The sequence below is a fragment of the Cannabis sativa genome, chromosome 9, assembly GCF_029168945.1.
Source record: "Cannabis sativa cultivar Pink pepper isolate KNU-18-1 chromosome 9, ASM2916894v1, whole genome shotgun sequence".
Classification (NCBI taxonomy): Eukaryota; Viridiplantae; Streptophyta; class Magnoliopsida; order Rosales; family Cannabaceae; genus Cannabis; species Cannabis sativa.
Window position 1 is genome coordinate 31,967,800 of NC_083609.1, and position 17,622 is coordinate 31,985,421.

Below are 17,622 nucleotides of genomic sequence, written 5' to 3' on the forward strand. Positions count from 1 at the left end.
TAAAGTATAACATTTTAATTTATGCTCACTTTTTCTATTACTTTCTTTTTGCATATTTTAATACATGTAAAAATTTGTTATGGTAATAACTAATAAGATGTATAGGGTGCTGGTGTAAACATTGATTTGTGTAACACAATTTTTTGATTTATCAAAAAAAAAATAACTAATAAGATAAAATAAATAAAAAATTATATCCATTTAAAAATATATATATGTACTTTAAAAAATTATAAAAAATAAAAAATATCTAAAATAAAACCCACTCCCACACAAAAGTAAATTAAAGAAAGTAAAAAAAAAAAGGGCAAAAATACCATCACTAACCGTGAGGACTTAAAATTATTAAAAAATTCAAAATTCAAAAACTAATTTACTAAAAATAAAGTTTAGGAACTAAAACATAGTTTAGGAACCGCACAACAAATAAATCTAAACTAACAATCGATTACTTTATAAATAATCACTTGCAGCTGTTTAGAGTTGAGCCTATAGTGGATCAAGAGTTCCATCTTCAAGAATCGTTTATTGATGATGAAGATATAATGTTATCAAGTGGTTGTTGGATTGGAAATCTGTGAAATAGAAGAGCTTGAATTAGAAAGCATTCAAATTATATATTACACAAAATAATTCATAATTACAAAAGTGTTGATATATTGTACCTAAAGTGCATATTTGGTTCTGACCCTTGTAATTCTCCTTCTTTTGTTGCTCCTAATTAATCATGATAAATTATAGATCTTGAGACTGGACTAATAATAAAAATATCCAAAATGATAAAATAAAAAAAAGAATAAAATATGTCAAGGCATACCTTTTCTTTGACCAAATATGTTTTGGCAGGCGATGCATTTGCATGTCTCAACAGAACATCCAATCTTGTTCTTCATTAGTAAGTAATACATAAGCTAATTAGATTTTATCATATAATTAATAATTGATTGTAATGCACATATAATAGCTACCTTCAAACATATACAATATTCTTTAGAGCAGCCTGTTTTACAATTACAGCCTCCTCTACGTTTAGTTGATGCTTTTAGTAGGCTCTGCACAAAGAATATACTTTAAGTTTTATAGAAACTTATTACATGATTTCATAAGCTCAGTAATAGTTGTCTTAAAGAAAATTTCTAACCATCTTTCGTGCCACCTCAACCTTCTCTGAAAAAGCAACTTTATTAAAACAATTCTCACAATTGCAAGGGTCCAAACAGTACTGACCAGTAGCAAAACAAACACAGTACCTGCATAAAAAGAAATTAAAATTAATTGTGTATTAAAAAGTTGTTATTAGCAGTAAATATACAAAATAGAAATTTTATCATTATTTAAAATTCAAGAGATATATTTATATCATATGAATTCTAAATAATACTTAACAAATTAACTTACTGATTCAAACATTCAGTTTTCTTGCAGTTACAACGTTTGCATGAGTTGAATTTTTGCCTGAAAATATCCAAAACTTTAGGTAAGAAAAGTTACGCTAATCATAATTAATTTATAGAACATATATACATGCCTTTTAAGTCGAGGTTCGAAATTCATTTCTTTTCGTGTAGATTCAACCTCATATGTCTGTTGTGAAATAGGTAGGCCATAACTCTCCTTCTCTGAGTGGTGATATTGATTTTGTGATGATAGAATATTTTGTTCATCTATCTTTGTAATGCCATCACCAAAAGAGTAATTATAACTAATTTCTCCCCAAACATTTAAACTATTGTTATTGAAATCTAGCCCATTTAGAGAAGTACTTGACTCTCCAAAATTCAAAATTTCAGACCATTCAGCATTTGATTGATCTAACAATCCTTTCCTGATGAAAAACAAAATTTACATTAAAGCAAAATTATATGTTAATCAATATATAATACAAATCAAAAGAATCCATCTATAAAAAAAAAACTGAAAGAATAGAAAATTATAATTAATACACACTAAACTATTTTAGAATAGTATAAAGTGTTATAAAGTGTTTAAAAGATGTGTTATAAAGTGTTTAAAAGATGTTGATGTTATTTGGGGTGGGATAACATATATGGAATGAAATGGAAATAAGTTCCATTCATATAACAATGTGGTAGCTTTAACTATTTTATATGTATAAAGATTTATATTTTATGTACGCAGTACTAATTAAATATCATTGAAAGCTTATTATTAGCAATAAAGTATTTAGTATAGTATTAATTAATTGGAAACAAAGAGTATGAGAGAGAAGAAAATGTGCTTTCTTCTAACACGACAATAAAGATTAGGGAATTGTTAAAGTTTAAAGGTACTATTACGTTATTATTACAAATAAATATAATCTAATAATTATTAACTTATTATTTTGAGAAATACTAAAACACACTATGTATCTAACAACAATTATTAATATTGGGTCTCACTTATATTTTAAATTGATTATAAAAAACCATTAATCATTTATAAGACGACACTTTATGGTGCTGCTGCTAGGTAGCATAGCACTTGATATCAGCACTCTATTATTTATTATAAACCTTTTGAAAATACTTCTCTTTCCATAAATATATTTATTAATTTTTTATTGAAAATTTTTTAAAACAAAATTAACTCTTTTTAATACATACGTTGAAGAAAAAAAAATATTCATGCTTAGTTGATACTATGTATACAACATATTTTAATATAAAAAAAAAACATCACTCGTGTGTAGATTTTTGTTTAGTTATTTTTTTTTTAATGTTGTTTAGTTAATTTAATATAAGTATTATTAATTAAAGTCAACTAACAATATACAACACATAGATCAAACATATTAAGTAAGAAAGTTAGTACATGCAAAACCTTTCAAGGGAAAAGTCACTTCCAGGGCCGATTGATTTACTTGTTGTAGGGAGTCCAAAATTTTGCAACGCTAGATCCTGAAACTCGTAATTAGCAGTATGATCCTATCAATCATTGGAGTTTATTTACGTTATCATGTATATACATATGTCCATATTTTATGGTGAGAAAATAGAAATTAATGTAATTATCATAACAAATTTATCAAACTCCTGCTTTAATATATAATAAAATATATTATGAATAAGTTTTATGAACAAATATTTCTACACAATAGTAAAAGATGAAATAAAAATTAAAGTTTAATAATAATAATAAAAAAAATACATATAGCGAAATATATATTATAAAAGGAAAAAAAAAAAAACAGAACAATACATAAATATAAATATTGACAAAAATTTATGTCTCTGTTAAAAACTTAATCTTATTATTTATATTTTAGAGAATTTATTAAACTAACAATCTAAAATAATAAAATTTACAAAATAATTTCCTCAATGTGACTATGATAGTTGTGTAATGTAAATTTATGATCGTTTTCTGGTCGTAAAGTGTAATTTTTTGTTATTTTACTAATAATATTTTTTTTTTATATAAAATTATTTTGCTAATAAAAATTTTCACAAAGACTATTTTTACAAGAACAGTCTTATATATTTATTCTTATACTATGGTATTGTGGATTTGTGTTAACAAATTTATTTATTTTTATTAATTAAGTATATAAAATAAGGTTAGCCATACAATAATCTAATAAATTAGTTATTAGGTTTAACCATTAATAATGATACAATTTAATTTTTTAATCACATAATACTTGTGTATTTTTTTTCTTCTCCAAATATAAAAGAACCAGTGTAAAATATAATTAAAAAGAATATAAGAACAAATTTTATTGTTTAAAATAACATATAAAAAAATAATACATAATTTTATTTCAGCTTAAAAAAGAAGTCAGCCATAATATAAATTCATATTTTTCTTTCTCATATAAAATATATATATTATATACATATATATAGATATGTGGAGGAGGTTCCAATGGTTACATTTTTATTGTAACCATCATGGTTATATTTTTTTTAGCCATTGGATCAGTATTAAATGGTTGTAATTAATTTGAAAATTAAATAAAAATAAATAAAAAATGACATGTATCATGATATTAATCTGTTAATTTATTTCCTTTTCAAACTTTAATTAAAATTAATTATATTTTAAAATTAAATTAAGTATAATTATTAATTAATTTTTTGTAATTTATTATTAAATAAAGATCTTTTAGCAATTTATTTTCTTTACACTTAAATTATTTTAATTTTTATAAGAAAACTCTTGATAATTTAAAATTATACACATATAATTTCATAATTAAAATTTTATTATACTTATAATTTTAATTTAAAATTATTACACTTAATTATTTAATTTTCTTATTTAAATATTTAAAAAGTGAAAAATAAAAGGGAAATCATTTTTTTTTAATGGTTAAAAAAAGTCTTTTTAAATATTAATTTAATTACTTAAAATATAGTTAATTATAATTAATTAATTCTAAAAATAAAATTTTTACCTATTGGTAACTAAAAAAATGTAACCATATGATTACAATAAAAATGTAACTATTGAATAGTCACCATATATATATATATATATATATATCACAATAAGATAAAAATTAAAAATTGACCTGAGAGGAGAAATAGTGGATAGAAGAAGATGGAGTGTCCACAGTAATTTCTCGTGCCTTATACGCCTGCATTATAAAATTATTTTGCTAATAAAAAATTTGATAAAAGTTATTTTTTACAAACCACTTTTACATTTATTTTTATTTAATAAGTATATAAAATAAGATTAGTCATACAATATTCTAATAAATTAGTTATTAGTTTTAACCATTATACAATTTAATTTTTTTTATCACATAGTCATATACAAATTTTATTGTTTAAAATAATATATATAAAAAAAAATCATATTTTTCTTTCTAATATAAAATATATAGTACAATAAGATAAAAATAAAAATTAAAAATTGACCTGAGAGGAGAAATAGTGAATAGAAGAAGATGGAGTGTCCACAGTAATTTCTCGTGCCTTATACGCCTGCATTATAAAATTATTTTGCTAATAAAAAATTTGATAAAAGTTATTTTCTTACTAAACACTTTTACATTTATTTTTATTTAATAAGTATATAAAATAAGATTAGTCATACAATATTCTAATAAATTAGTTATTAGTTTTAACCATTATACAATTTAATTTTTTTTATCACATAGTCATATACAAATTTTATTGTTTAAAATAATATATATAAAAAAAAATCATATTTTTCTTTCTAATATAAAATATATAGTACAATAAGATAAAAATAAAAATTAAAAATTGACCTGAGAGGAGAAATAGTGAATAGAAGAAGATGGAGTGTCCACAGTAATTTCTCGTGCCTTATACGCCTGCATTATAAAATTATTTTGCTAATAAAAAATTTGATAAAAGTTATTTTCTTACTAAACACTTTTACATTTATTTTTATTTAATAAGTATATAAAATAAGATTAGTCATACAATATTCTAATAAATTAGTTATTAGTTTTAACCATTATACAATTTAATTTTTTTTTATCACATAGTCATATACAAATTTTATTGTTTAAAATAATATATATAAAAAAAATCATATTTTTCTTTCTAATATAAAATATATAGTACAATAAGATAAAAATAAAAATTAAAAATTGACCTGAGAGGGGAAAGGATGGATGGAAGAAGATGGAGTATTCATAGTAATTTCCGGTGCCTCATGCGCCTGCATTACTCCGTATCTATTTTTAGAATTAGATTAATTAATAGTTATAGATATGTTTTGTTAAATAAAATTTATTTACTCATATAAGACATGGTGCTGAATTGTAAGTGCAACTTAAAGGAATTTAATATTAGTTATTATTATCTTAAAATATATGTAAAGAACGAGATGTATACATACATATTATTTGAAATGGAAAAGTATGAAATAATTATGTCTAATGTAACTAGTAACAACTCGTGCTTCGTGATAGATATTTAAAAAAAATTAAATTATACAAATAAAATAAAATATAATAAATTAAATTGTATCAAATTTTACTAATTTTTTATATAATTTATTTTTTTATAATTTGCGAAGTTAGGTGTAAAAACAAGTTGACTAACTCGTATTTACAAAATCCTATTTTATTATGAAAACTTGACATAATCCGTAGTATAGCCTATATTTTGAGAGGAGAAGTTCAAGAATACTCATTTTTTTTTTATACTTTAATTAAATTTACCTCTAAATAAAATTTAATTCAAATATACCTCTTTTTATGAGTATTGTACCCAAAATATCCTCACACACCTATATAATTAAGACATAATTTCAAACATAATAGATTTTTATATTTGTAGATATACGTGTAAGTTTGTAGAAAAGTCGAGCAAAATTTTAATTAGATAAGAATGAAAACTTTCGTGAAATAATAAGAGTAAAATTAGTAAAATGATTTAAAAAATGTAAATATAAGATATTTTAAAAGAGAGTAAAACTTAAAGGCATAAAATTAGAAGAAGTATATAATGTAATTTTCTCTATTTTGAAAGTGAAGCTTAACAGAGCCCATAAATACCAATTATTTGTGTGGCTCCATGCCCAACTCAATTTATATATATGAGAAGTTAAAATTTGTACTTTGTTCTTATTTTTTTAAATTTTCGAAGTGTAAATAGCAATATGGCTGTAATTTTATTTAAATAATTTGAAATTTTAGAAAAACAATTATATATTTTTAGAATAAATTTTTAAAAATAGAATATACATAATAAACTACTAATTAAAAAAGATATATTTAATTTGTGTTTTGTTTCTAATTATATTTGAGAAATATATATATGTTTATACTAATGACAGATCTATATGAATATCATTTAACCAATATATTATTATATATTCATATGCTGATTTGTGAGGTTATTAATGCTCAAATATTGGTAGATCATATAAGAAAATAGATTCTCTATTAGTTAAACATAAAAAATCACTAACTAAAAATAAGTTACCAAATAAATCTGTAACAATTTTATTAAAAAAAAATGAACAATCTAAAAAAGTAAAAGATAATATAATATAATGTGATATTAAAAACCAGGTATTCTTAAAAATTATATATTAAACAAAAATGATTTAATAATTTAAAAATTCATTTAATGATTGTTTATTCAAAATTTCAAAAATAACATTAATTAACAAAATGGTTTAAAAGGTGAGTACTTGTTATTATTGATATATAATAATAGTTATTAGATTTAATAGGATTTAGATAGTAGACTGAGATAAAGACATTATGTGAAGATATCATACTAAAAGCAGAAAATAAATAAATGTGTTTGAAAAAAGAAAAAAAAAAAACTAAAAATGTTCCAATCAATATGTGATTATTAGACCATAGTTAATATTATGTGATGGCATTCAAAATTTCTGTTATCTTGAAAAGAGTAAGGTGGGAAGAGTTGTATTATATTTTAGACATATTTGTGGCAAAACTTCCAAAACATTTTAATTAACATTTTAAATTGTTACCCATCTTAAAAGATCCTCTTGTTTCTAGTTTATTCCAGCTGTCTGTTAAATGCCAATAAGGATTTAAGTGACGTCATATAATATTTGTCCACATATTTGCTGACATGTTAAAAAAATAGCATGACATGTGTTTAAAAAATAAAAAATATATTTGAAGTGATAAATAATAATGTTATAATTAATTAGTAAAAAAAATTTCAAATAAATCAAAGTAAAATAAAATTAACAACTCTCATAAAAATTACTTAAAAAATTATTTTAAAAACTCAAACAATAAATTTAAAAAAAAAAATAATATACGAGTAAATTTCCTTGTTTTTATTATTCTTCCCCTAAAAAAATCAAAAATAAAAATAAGTGAGACTTGATAAAATATTTTCTTTTTTTAAAATAAAAAGTTAAAATATGAATCTAGAACTGAGGTTGAGAGAGTTTACCATGGAGAATGATAGTTTGAGAGAGATCTGAGGAGAAAAAAAAATGAGAGAGACAGAGTGTGAAACAGATCTGAGGCAGAGTGAGAAACTGGTTGAGAAAATATATATCTGAGACAAGTTTTTTTTTCTGGGTTTCGTTTCTGGGCCAGAGAGGCCAGAGAGATTGGTGGGTATTATTGGAAGGAGATATTGTTTCATTTTAAAGTTTTGATTGGATATTAATCTGCATGCTGAGCTAATTTTTTGGGTTTTTCTTTTTTCTAGTTTGAATGTGATATATTAAGTTGATGATGGAAGTGTTTCAAAAAAAAAAAAAAAGTTGATGATGGAAGGATTTTGCTGAGACATATATTGAGATCTGAGTTTTTGTTTGTAAATTGTAATTTTATGAGATCTAATTTCTTTGTTTGATTGTGAGTTTGACAATTTTGTTTATGAGTATGTGAGTGCTGTGAAAGAGTTTGGAATAGATTTTAATTCAAAACTGAAGAAGAATGGATTGTTTAGGTTTCTTAATTATGGATGGAGAAAGACGAAGGGAGAATTACCAATTGTGGGTGGTTTAATTATGATTTTTTATTTAATTAATTATTTAAATTTAATTAAATATCTAGGTTGTTATTAAATATCTGAATAAATTTGGATAAATTTTCATAGATATAGAGATAGATATTATAATTTCTTATTTTAATTGAACAATCATATATATACACAAAAAAAAGAAAGCAAATAATGATTACATTTAATTAAAAGTGAAGCTGATAATTAATGTATATGCCAACTTCTTATAAAGTATTTAACCACATGATATCTTTCAAATAAATTGTAACAATATTAAATGAACTACGATGAACTACAATATTATAATCTTCAAAGAGAAAGAGAGAGAGTCAAATAATTAAATACATAAAACAACATATGTATTTTCTATAACACTGAATACTACACTTACTTTTTTCGGAAGCAATTGAAAAGAGTGGAAAACAAATTTTTACAGAAAACTTTCTCCCTATTAACATCAAAAGATCTTGATAATTATCATTTAGGACTAAAGTAATGGCTAAATATATAGAATAATATATGGGTGAGATTTATGCTTATATGTTATATCTAGTGTTAAATTTAGTAAACAATAAAAAAAAAATAAAAAACAAATAGCTTTACCTGTATTTGTTGTTGTTGTTGTACTCCATATGTGGGCATGCGCAGTGAAGTAACTCCAACTCTATATGATTTCTTGAAGGTGATAATCGAGTTATCGGGTATTATATTAAGTTAATAATATATAAAGAATGGGTGGATTGATTATGTTGTTTGAGATAGAATTAGGTATTTAAGTTTTTTTATTAATGAAAATTAGAATAAAAAAGAAAGAAAATTGGAGAAAATAAATAAGTTTTAAGGGATATATAATATAGTATAGATATATAGATTTAATTAAGACTGATAGATATTTTCCTAATTATATTTAAATTTAAATAATAATAAACTATTTAATTAGAGCCAATATCAAATAGATTAAAAAAATTTAAAATTAATTAATTAGTTAAAAAAATAAAAGTATTTACTATTTAATTAGAGCCAATATCAAATAACCCAATTAGCGGAATAATAAGCTGGTGCAGGCCCTATGTTTCGCCTTCCCCGCATTATTTTCAGATTGATTATGAGAAGCAGATTTTGTTGCTGCTTGTTTTATCATAGTGGAGGTTGAAAAAGGTTGGAGAATGTTGGAGTAAACCTCCATTATAGAGCTGACAAGTGGAACAAATCAATCAAATGTGAACAAAATTTCATTACCCAACAAAAAACAAACTAAACCCAAAATAGAAAAATTAAACGAACAAATAGGAGAAACAATAGGAGAAGGATACGGAGCTTGTAAGCGCGCTTGGTAGTCATGACTACCAAAACAATGGAAAACCCCACTTCAGATAATCGTGTGAATAAAACCCTAATGGGATCGGCAAAAATCTCAAAGGCAGCACCAAAGTATTTCCCAAATTTTCAAATCCAATCCGGCAATGACTGCCTCATTCTCCTTCCCTCCATGAAAACAGACATGGATGAATAAAGATTTCTTTCTAGTGTCAGATTAGATCAGAGAGAAAGTGGGAAGATCAAATAAAGAGTTGGAAAGCGAACCTTAAAGCTACATTTGTTGGAATGAAAGTAGTTTTAAGAGATGGGTAAGTTTGGTTCAAATTCAACCTGCTTTGCTTTAGATTTCTCTCTCTCTCTCTCCGAACTTCCGAAGGCCTTGTTCTTGTTCTTCTTCTTCCTCCATTATTTATTTTTTTATTTTGTTTTTGTTTAAATTCAAATGTTGTAGAGACTACAGAGAAGAGAGACAAACGACGTGCAGAAGCAAGTATCTCTATACTACTATACCAAATAGCAATCCAAACAATGAACTGGAAGATTTTTTTTACCATGGAAAAATGTATACAAATAAAGAAAAATATTTTCCTTTATTTTCTTTTTTATTTTAAGGGTAAATGGCGTCAAAATCCTTAAAATTTTCAATTTAGTTTCACTTAATCCCAAAACTTAAATTTGGGCTGTAAAATCTCCAATAGTAATTTACCCTTTCCGTCTATTTTGTGTTGGACTGAACACAGTGTACACGTGGCATAATTTTATTGGTTCACGTAAAAAATTATTTTAAAAAAATTAAAAAATAATTATAAATAAAAAAAATAATTTTTTTCACCAAGACTTCATTCTCGACCGGGACTTCTTCGAGGCAGAAAATTCCATCTTTTTTGCGGTTCTGGAGATCGGGGATTTTTTTTTCTTTCTTTTTTTCCTTTCTTTAATTTTCTTTTTCTTTCTTTTTCTTTCTTTTCTTTCTTTTTCTTCTTCAGTGCGACTCTCTCTCTCTCTCTCTCTCTCTCTCTCTCTCTCTCTCTCTCTCTCTCTCTCTCTCTCTCTCTAATATGCAAAAGCAACATCTGCCCAGACTACCGCCCACTTCCTCCGCCCAGACCACCACATCTACCCACCACCACCAAAGCCACATCTACACACCACAACCATCATTGAAACCTCTTTTTTCAGATTCAAACAAAACCCCACATCTCATATCCAAACACATCAAAGAGACCTAAATACCTACCGAAATTCGGGTCCTGATTCCATAAAAACAAACAAACACAAATTAAATCCACAAGAAAAAAAACTTCAGATTAAAGAGAAAAAAAATCGCAAGGGTGTGAGAGAGAGAGCTTACTGAACACGAGGCTCGTGAGATCTGAGATGTGGGGTTTTGTCGATCTCTTCCTTGGTGTCAGGCGGGGCTCGTGAGGGTGGAGAACTGCCGGGGTGGCTGCCCAAGGGTTTTGAAAACCCTAGATTGAAAATCCAAGAGAGACAGAGAGAGGAGATCGAGAGAGAGAGTGATAGAGCGAGAGAGATAAAGCGAGAGAAGTTTTAGACGAAAAGAAAAAGAAAGAAAAAGAAAAAAAAAAAAGAAAGAAAAAGAAAAAGAAAGGAAAAAAAAGAAAGAAAAAAAGAAGGAGAAAAAAAAGAAAAATTATTTTTTTATTTATAATATTTTTTAATTTTAAATTAATTTTATTTTAATTTTTAAATTTTTTTAAATAAATTTTTACGTGAACCAATAAAATTGTGCCACGTGTACACTGTGTCTAGTCCAACATGGCACTTAACACCTAAAATGGACGGAAAGGGTAAATTGCTAACAGAATACGAGTATTGGGGATTTTACCACTCAAATTTGAGTTTTTGGAGTTAGGTGAAACCAAAATGAAAATTTTGGGGGTTTTACCGCCATTTACCCTATATTATATATATGATATAATATATGCTTAGTCACAGGTGCATTGCATCTAATTATATTAGAATATAATATAGCTTAATTTTGTTACCACACAGTGATTTTGCTTTAATCTTCAATGTTTGATTTTTATTTTAATAAAAATAATAATTTTATTCTAAAATATTTTGTTATAATATAATTTATGTTTATTCTTATAGTTACAGTTAATTTAGATTTATATGCTAATTTTAAGTGTGTTGGGTCTCACAATTAATATATTTATATAATATAATTGCACATGTGTGATTCGAAGATATTTTTATAAATATATATAAATTTATATATATATATACGTAATATTTTCGCATAAAAGAATAATGAATTTTATCTTAAAAATATAAAAGTAATATTAAAAATTAATTTTACAGAAACATCACTTGTTTCTTCAAAAAAATTACGTGAAAATTATCAGCCAAAAAATATAGAATCTAGTTGTATGCAGATTCAAAACGAACAATGAGTCCAAAGTACAACCAATTCACCATTCAAAGTACTGAACCAATGGAAGATTAAGATAAAGTTCCACTATGTTTTATTTTTGTTAGGTTAATTCCCCATATAAGTCAACCTGTAACAGATAATAAGGTCAAAACAGTTAGTTAAAATCTTAACTAACCTATCCATATGCAATCCAACATCAAGACAGCTGTTCGTTATTCCTAACTAACTTCTTCAACTATTACAACACCTATAAATAGAAGGACTAAAATCAGAGAACACTTACAGCTTCATATTTTTTCTTCAGAAATCTAGAGAAACAAGATGAAAGGTCCAGATCTAGAAAGATAGAGTTCCTCTTGTGTGTAGACAGAAAGAAACCAGAAAGAAAATTAGAGAGAAAGAGAGAAAGTGAGAGGATCGGTTCGATCCTGAGAGAAGAAAAGAAAGAGAAAGTTTGAGAGAGAGAGATTGTACATACCTGGTTTGCAGAATTGTGAGTTACCAGACAACCCATGTGTCTTGGAGCTCAGAAACAGATGTAATTACTAATCTTGATAGTGGATTGTGACTGTTCTTCTCTGAAGCAGCTCACCAAGGACGTAGCCCCAATTCTGGTGGTGAACCTTGTAAAATCTCCTTGTGTTTGCTCTCTCTTACCTTAATCTCTTTACTTATTTATTGTTTCGTTTGTTGTTGTTCATATTCTCTCTGAAACCAGTTGAAGATCATAACTGGTTTTCTTCTCTCTGTTTCTTCCTTCAATCACTCTTGTATTGAATTTTTGCCCTAATTTGTTTGTCCTTCGAAGCCCTGTTCAGACAAACAAACAATTGGTAAAGTAAAATCAATTATAAGAGAAATAAAGTAAATAGAATACGTGTCATTTTGTATGCTCGTTTTTCAGTAAAAGAAAAGGTCAAAAGTGACCTTGAATATTAATGTGTGTGTGTGAGTTTCTGTAGGATAAATCAGTAAATTTTCTACAGTGGTATCAGAGCTGGTTTCAACAGCAAGAAAGACTCACAAGAAGGGAGAAGAAGGTGATCAAGATTGCAGGAAGTTGGTCCTTGAAGGAGAATCTTGATCAAGAAGGAGTTTGAATGTTCAAACTGTGCTTTTTTTTCCCTTAACAAAAAGTTGTTATCTTTTTCTGAAATTAACTAACATGAGCAATATTAAAGTTGACATTGACAAGTTTGATGGATCTGGAGACTATAGGATTTGGAGAAGAAAGATCAGGTCATTACTAGCACAACAGAAGCTGCTTAGAGTGCTAAATGATCCCATTGAACGGCCTGATGGAACTACTAAAGTTCAGCAAGAAAAGTTGCTTGAGATAGCAACTGGAATCATCATTTTCAATCTATCTGATGCAATTATCAGACAGGTTGACAATGAAGAAACCCCTGCTAAAATCTGGAAAAAGTTAGAGGAACAATTTCAGAAGAAATCCCTAACCAATAAGATCTATTTGAAGGAGAGGATCTTTCAATTCAAGATGTCACACTCGAAGACTCTTGAAGAGAACCTAGATGAATTCTTGAGACTACACATTGAACTAGCCAACTGTGGTGAAATGAAGCCCTTAGTGATGAAAACCAGGCAATTATAATTCTTAATTCTCTACCAGAATCCTATAGAGAAGTTAAGAATGCAATAAAATATGGAAGGACAGAGATTACTTTGGAGGAAGTCATATCTGCCTTGAAGTCTAAGGATCTTGAAATGAAAACAGAGAAGCACAATGGTTCTCATGGTGAATTAAACCTAAGTAGGGGAAGATCTGTACACAAGAAACCATGGCACAAAAAGGGGAGGAGTTCAAGTAGGGATTCCAACAGAGATCATCACTCTGGAAAACCCAAGTTCCAACCAAGAAGTCCTAAGGATCCCAATGGATGCTATCATTGTGGAAAACCTGGCCATCTTAGGAGAGATTGCTATTTTTGGAAGAAAAGCAACAAGTACAAATCTGATGGAAATGACAATAACTCACGAAAATCAGACAGTTACAAGCATAGGGAACATCAAGAAGCTAATTACAGTGATGGCTATGATAGTGGAGAAGTATATGTGGCTGCTACTAATCTTAAGGATGATTGGATCCTAGATTCTGGCTGCACTTTTCATATGACAAACAACAGGGAATTATTATCTGGTTATAGGGATGTCAAAGGAGGAAAAGTCATATTAGGGAATAATCGAACATGTGGAATTGAAGGCATAGTGACAGTGAGCTTCAAGATGTTTGATGCTGTGGTCAGATCACTTAGAGGTATAAGGTATGTTCCTAACCTAGCTAGAAATTTAATTTCACTAAGTGTGCTTGATGACTTGCAGATTGAAAGTAAATCAAAGATGGACAAATAAAGCTATGCAAAGGATCTATGGTGACTATGAAAGGAGTGAAGGAAGATGGTCTCTATTACCTATGTGGGGAGCCTATAATAAGCTGCAACAATGTTGTTCCAGCACCTAAAGATGACAAAGCTACTTTATGGCATAGGAGGCTAGGTCACATCAGTGAAAAGGGGCTGCAAATAGTCAATAATCAGAAACTACTTGGCAAAGATAAGGTATCTAAGGTAGATTTCTGTGAACATTGTATTTTAGGAAAGCACCACAGATTAAAGTTCAATACTGGTACCCATAAATCAAAACATATTATGGAATATATACATTCTGATTTATGGGGACAAGAGAAAGTTAATACTCATGGTGGCTGCTGTTATTTCCCATCTATTGTTGATGATTTTTCCAGGAAAGTTTGGGTCTATTTGCTTAAAAATAAGAATGATGCTTTTCAAAAATTTGTGCATTGGAAAACCCTAATGGAAAATCAAACTGATAGGAAGATTAAGGTGTTGAGAATTGATAATGGCCTAGAATTTTGTAATGACTTGTTTAATCATTACTGCAAGGAACATGGTATCATGAGACACAAGTCTGTTAGGCACACACCCCAACAGAATGGAGTGGCAGAAACGATGAATAGAACTTTGCTAAATAAGTCTAGGTGCCTATTGTTTAGTGCAGGTTTGTCTCAAGGTTTTTAGGGTGAGGCAGTTGTTACTGCTGCCTATTTGATAAATAGGTGCCCTTCTAGTGCAATAAACTTAAAGACAGCTGAGGAAGTTTGGTCTGGAAAACCACTAGACTTGTCTAATCTTAGAGTCTTTGGGTGTGCAGCATATGCACACCAAAGTATTGGGAAATTAGAACCAAGGGAAATTAAAGGAGTTTTTCTAGGCTACCCTGAGGGAGTTAAAGGCTATAGGATTTGGTTAAGAGATCAAGGGGGTTTGAAAACTATTACAAGTAGGGATGTAATTTTTAAAGAGAATATTTTTCCTGTTTATCTAACAAAACTCCTAGTGCAGATATTTTAACTAACCCTGTAGGCATGTCAGACTTTGAGTTACAACCCAACATTCAGGAAAATCCTGATGAAGAACCTGATGTGAATCAGGTGGAACAAGTTCAGACAGAGGCAGAACCTGTCCAACCAGTTCAGGTGGAACCTGAACCAAATCAGGCAGTTTAAGATGCACCAGAACAGGCTGAGGAGCAAGGGGATCAAGATCCAAGGGAGTATCAACTTACAAGAGATAGAAGCAAGAGAGTTTCTAAGCCTACTCAGAGATTCAGTTTCAATGCATGGAATGAAGTTCTGGCCTATGCTTTTCTAAGTGCTATGGAGATATCTACCACTGAACCTAATTCTTATGAAGAAGCTATGCAAGATAAGAATTCTGGAAAGTGGTCAAAGGCAATGGATGATGAAATGGGTTCTCTAAGGAAGAACAGAACTTGGAAAGTGGTTAAAAGACCTGATGGGAAGAATGTTATTGCATGTAAATGGTTGTTCAAACACAAAGAAGGGAACAAACCAGGTGAACCTACAAGATACAAGGCAAGGCTAGTGGCTAAGGGTTTTAGCCAAAAGGAAGGAATAGACTATACAGAGATTTTTTCCCCTGTAGTGAAGTATAAAACAATAAGAATAATGCTGGCTATGGCTACACAATTTGACTTAGAAGTGGAGCAAATGGATGTGACCACTGCTTTCTTAAATGGAGAGTTAGAAGAAGACATATATATGGAGCAGCCTAAAGGGTACATTAAGAAAGGAGAAGAACACTTAGTGTGTAAGCTAGAGAAGTCTCTCTATGGGCTTAAGCAATCACCAATGCAATGGAATAAAAGGTTTGATACTTTCATGACAAAACAGGGTTACTTAAGAAGCTACTATGATCACTGTTTGTACTATAAAGGGGCAGATGTTTATACAACCATATATATACTTCTATATGTAGATGATATGCTAATCATAAGCAAGGAAATGGCGAAGGTAGAAAACTTAAAGAACTTACTAAAGGCAGAATTTGAAATGAAGGACCTAGGAGAGGCCACTAAGATACTTGGGATAAATATTAAAAGGGATAGGCAGAAAGGAAAACCGGTTCTAAATCAGGAAGACTACATACACAAGCTCATTAAGAGATTTTCTATGGAAGATGCCAAGATAACAAAGCAAACTATAACCTATCAGCATTAATTGGCTAAAGCACAATGCCCAACAGAACCAAAGCATATAGAAGAAATGAAAGAAGTGTTGGGTTTTGTGCCCTAAATAAAACCCATTTCAATATAATCAGATTTACTTATTAATAAAGATCAGAAATAACATTTATGTTGCATGGTTCACATGATTTATTTCGTGATTATATATATATGATGTATAAATTCTATTAAGTCCAGAACATATGTATTTGTTAATGATTATAGTGTTGTCAGCACAGTGGAATATAATCTTGATTATATGTTCGAAAGTTTATTCCCTGATTTTTCAGTTCACTGGATTTAGACTGGCATGATAATCAGCGATAGGTATTCTTACACCTTGGATAAGTGGTATGTCCTTTCCAGGGCATTGGCAAAGTTTACTAGTATCGGATGTATGGAGCATACATCGGAAGGGACCGATATTGAACTTTGATTAGATATGTTAAAATTTACCGTAATATCTATTCAATTCAATATCACCTGTTGATCCAAGATCAAATAATCTTAATCCTGATTTGGTTAGGTTCGATCTCAAGAGTATTATACATGTTCTTTGATTTGTTAGTTAAGCCTATTTTCTGGTCAGGGTGATACGTACATTTTGGGAACATGATAGTATAATTGAGTGGGAGCGCTAACATAAATATGAAGTCTATAACTTCTATAGGAATTTAGAAGTGAAACGATGATATCCTTCGAGCTTTGCTAAACAGAGATAAATGGTAGAGATCTCATTTCACTTCGCTGAAATATCATTTATACGGAGCTAAGTGTTTTAAGGATAAAATACATTGAAGGTGTAACGGTAATTTAGTCCCTATTCAATGTAGATCATCTATTAGAGGGTCATTGATCAAATTAGGATTATAACAATGGATAATTAATAGCGTATCTATATCGTGGAAC

At 28.0% G+C, this 17,622-nt stretch overlaps 1 protein-coding gene across 3 annotated transcripts; it reads right to left on the bottom strand.

Annotated features, from left to right (window-relative positions):
- Positions 1-286: 286 nt before the first annotated feature.
- LOC115723161 (protein tesmin/TSO1-like CXC 2) lies at positions 287-10,440 on the bottom strand. 3 transcript variants are annotated; one of them, XM_061103701.1, is made up of 12 exons: positions 10,014-10,440; positions 9,033-9,909; positions 5,575-5,656; positions 4,517-4,582; positions 2,824-2,900; positions 1,529-1,825; positions 1,399-1,455; positions 1,142-1,250; positions 969-1,052; positions 818-887; positions 666-717; positions 287-575 (listed from the first exon to the last, which is right to left on the bottom strand). In XM_061103701.1, the coding sequence occupies exons 2-12, from the start codon at positions 9,059-9,061 to the stop codon at positions 515-517; spliced, it is 984 nt and encodes a 327-aa protein (XP_060959684.1). In that variant the 5' UTR covers positions 9,062-9,909; positions 10,014-10,440; the 3' UTR covers positions 287-514. The 3 variants fall into 3 exon arrangements, with proteins under 3 accessions (XP_060959684.1, XP_060959682.1, XP_060959683.1); XM_061103699.1 differs by having other exon boundaries at positions 9,033-9,914; XM_061103700.1 differs by having other exon boundaries at positions 9,033-10,440.
- Between the last annotated feature and the right edge of the window lie 7,182 nt (positions 10,441-17,622).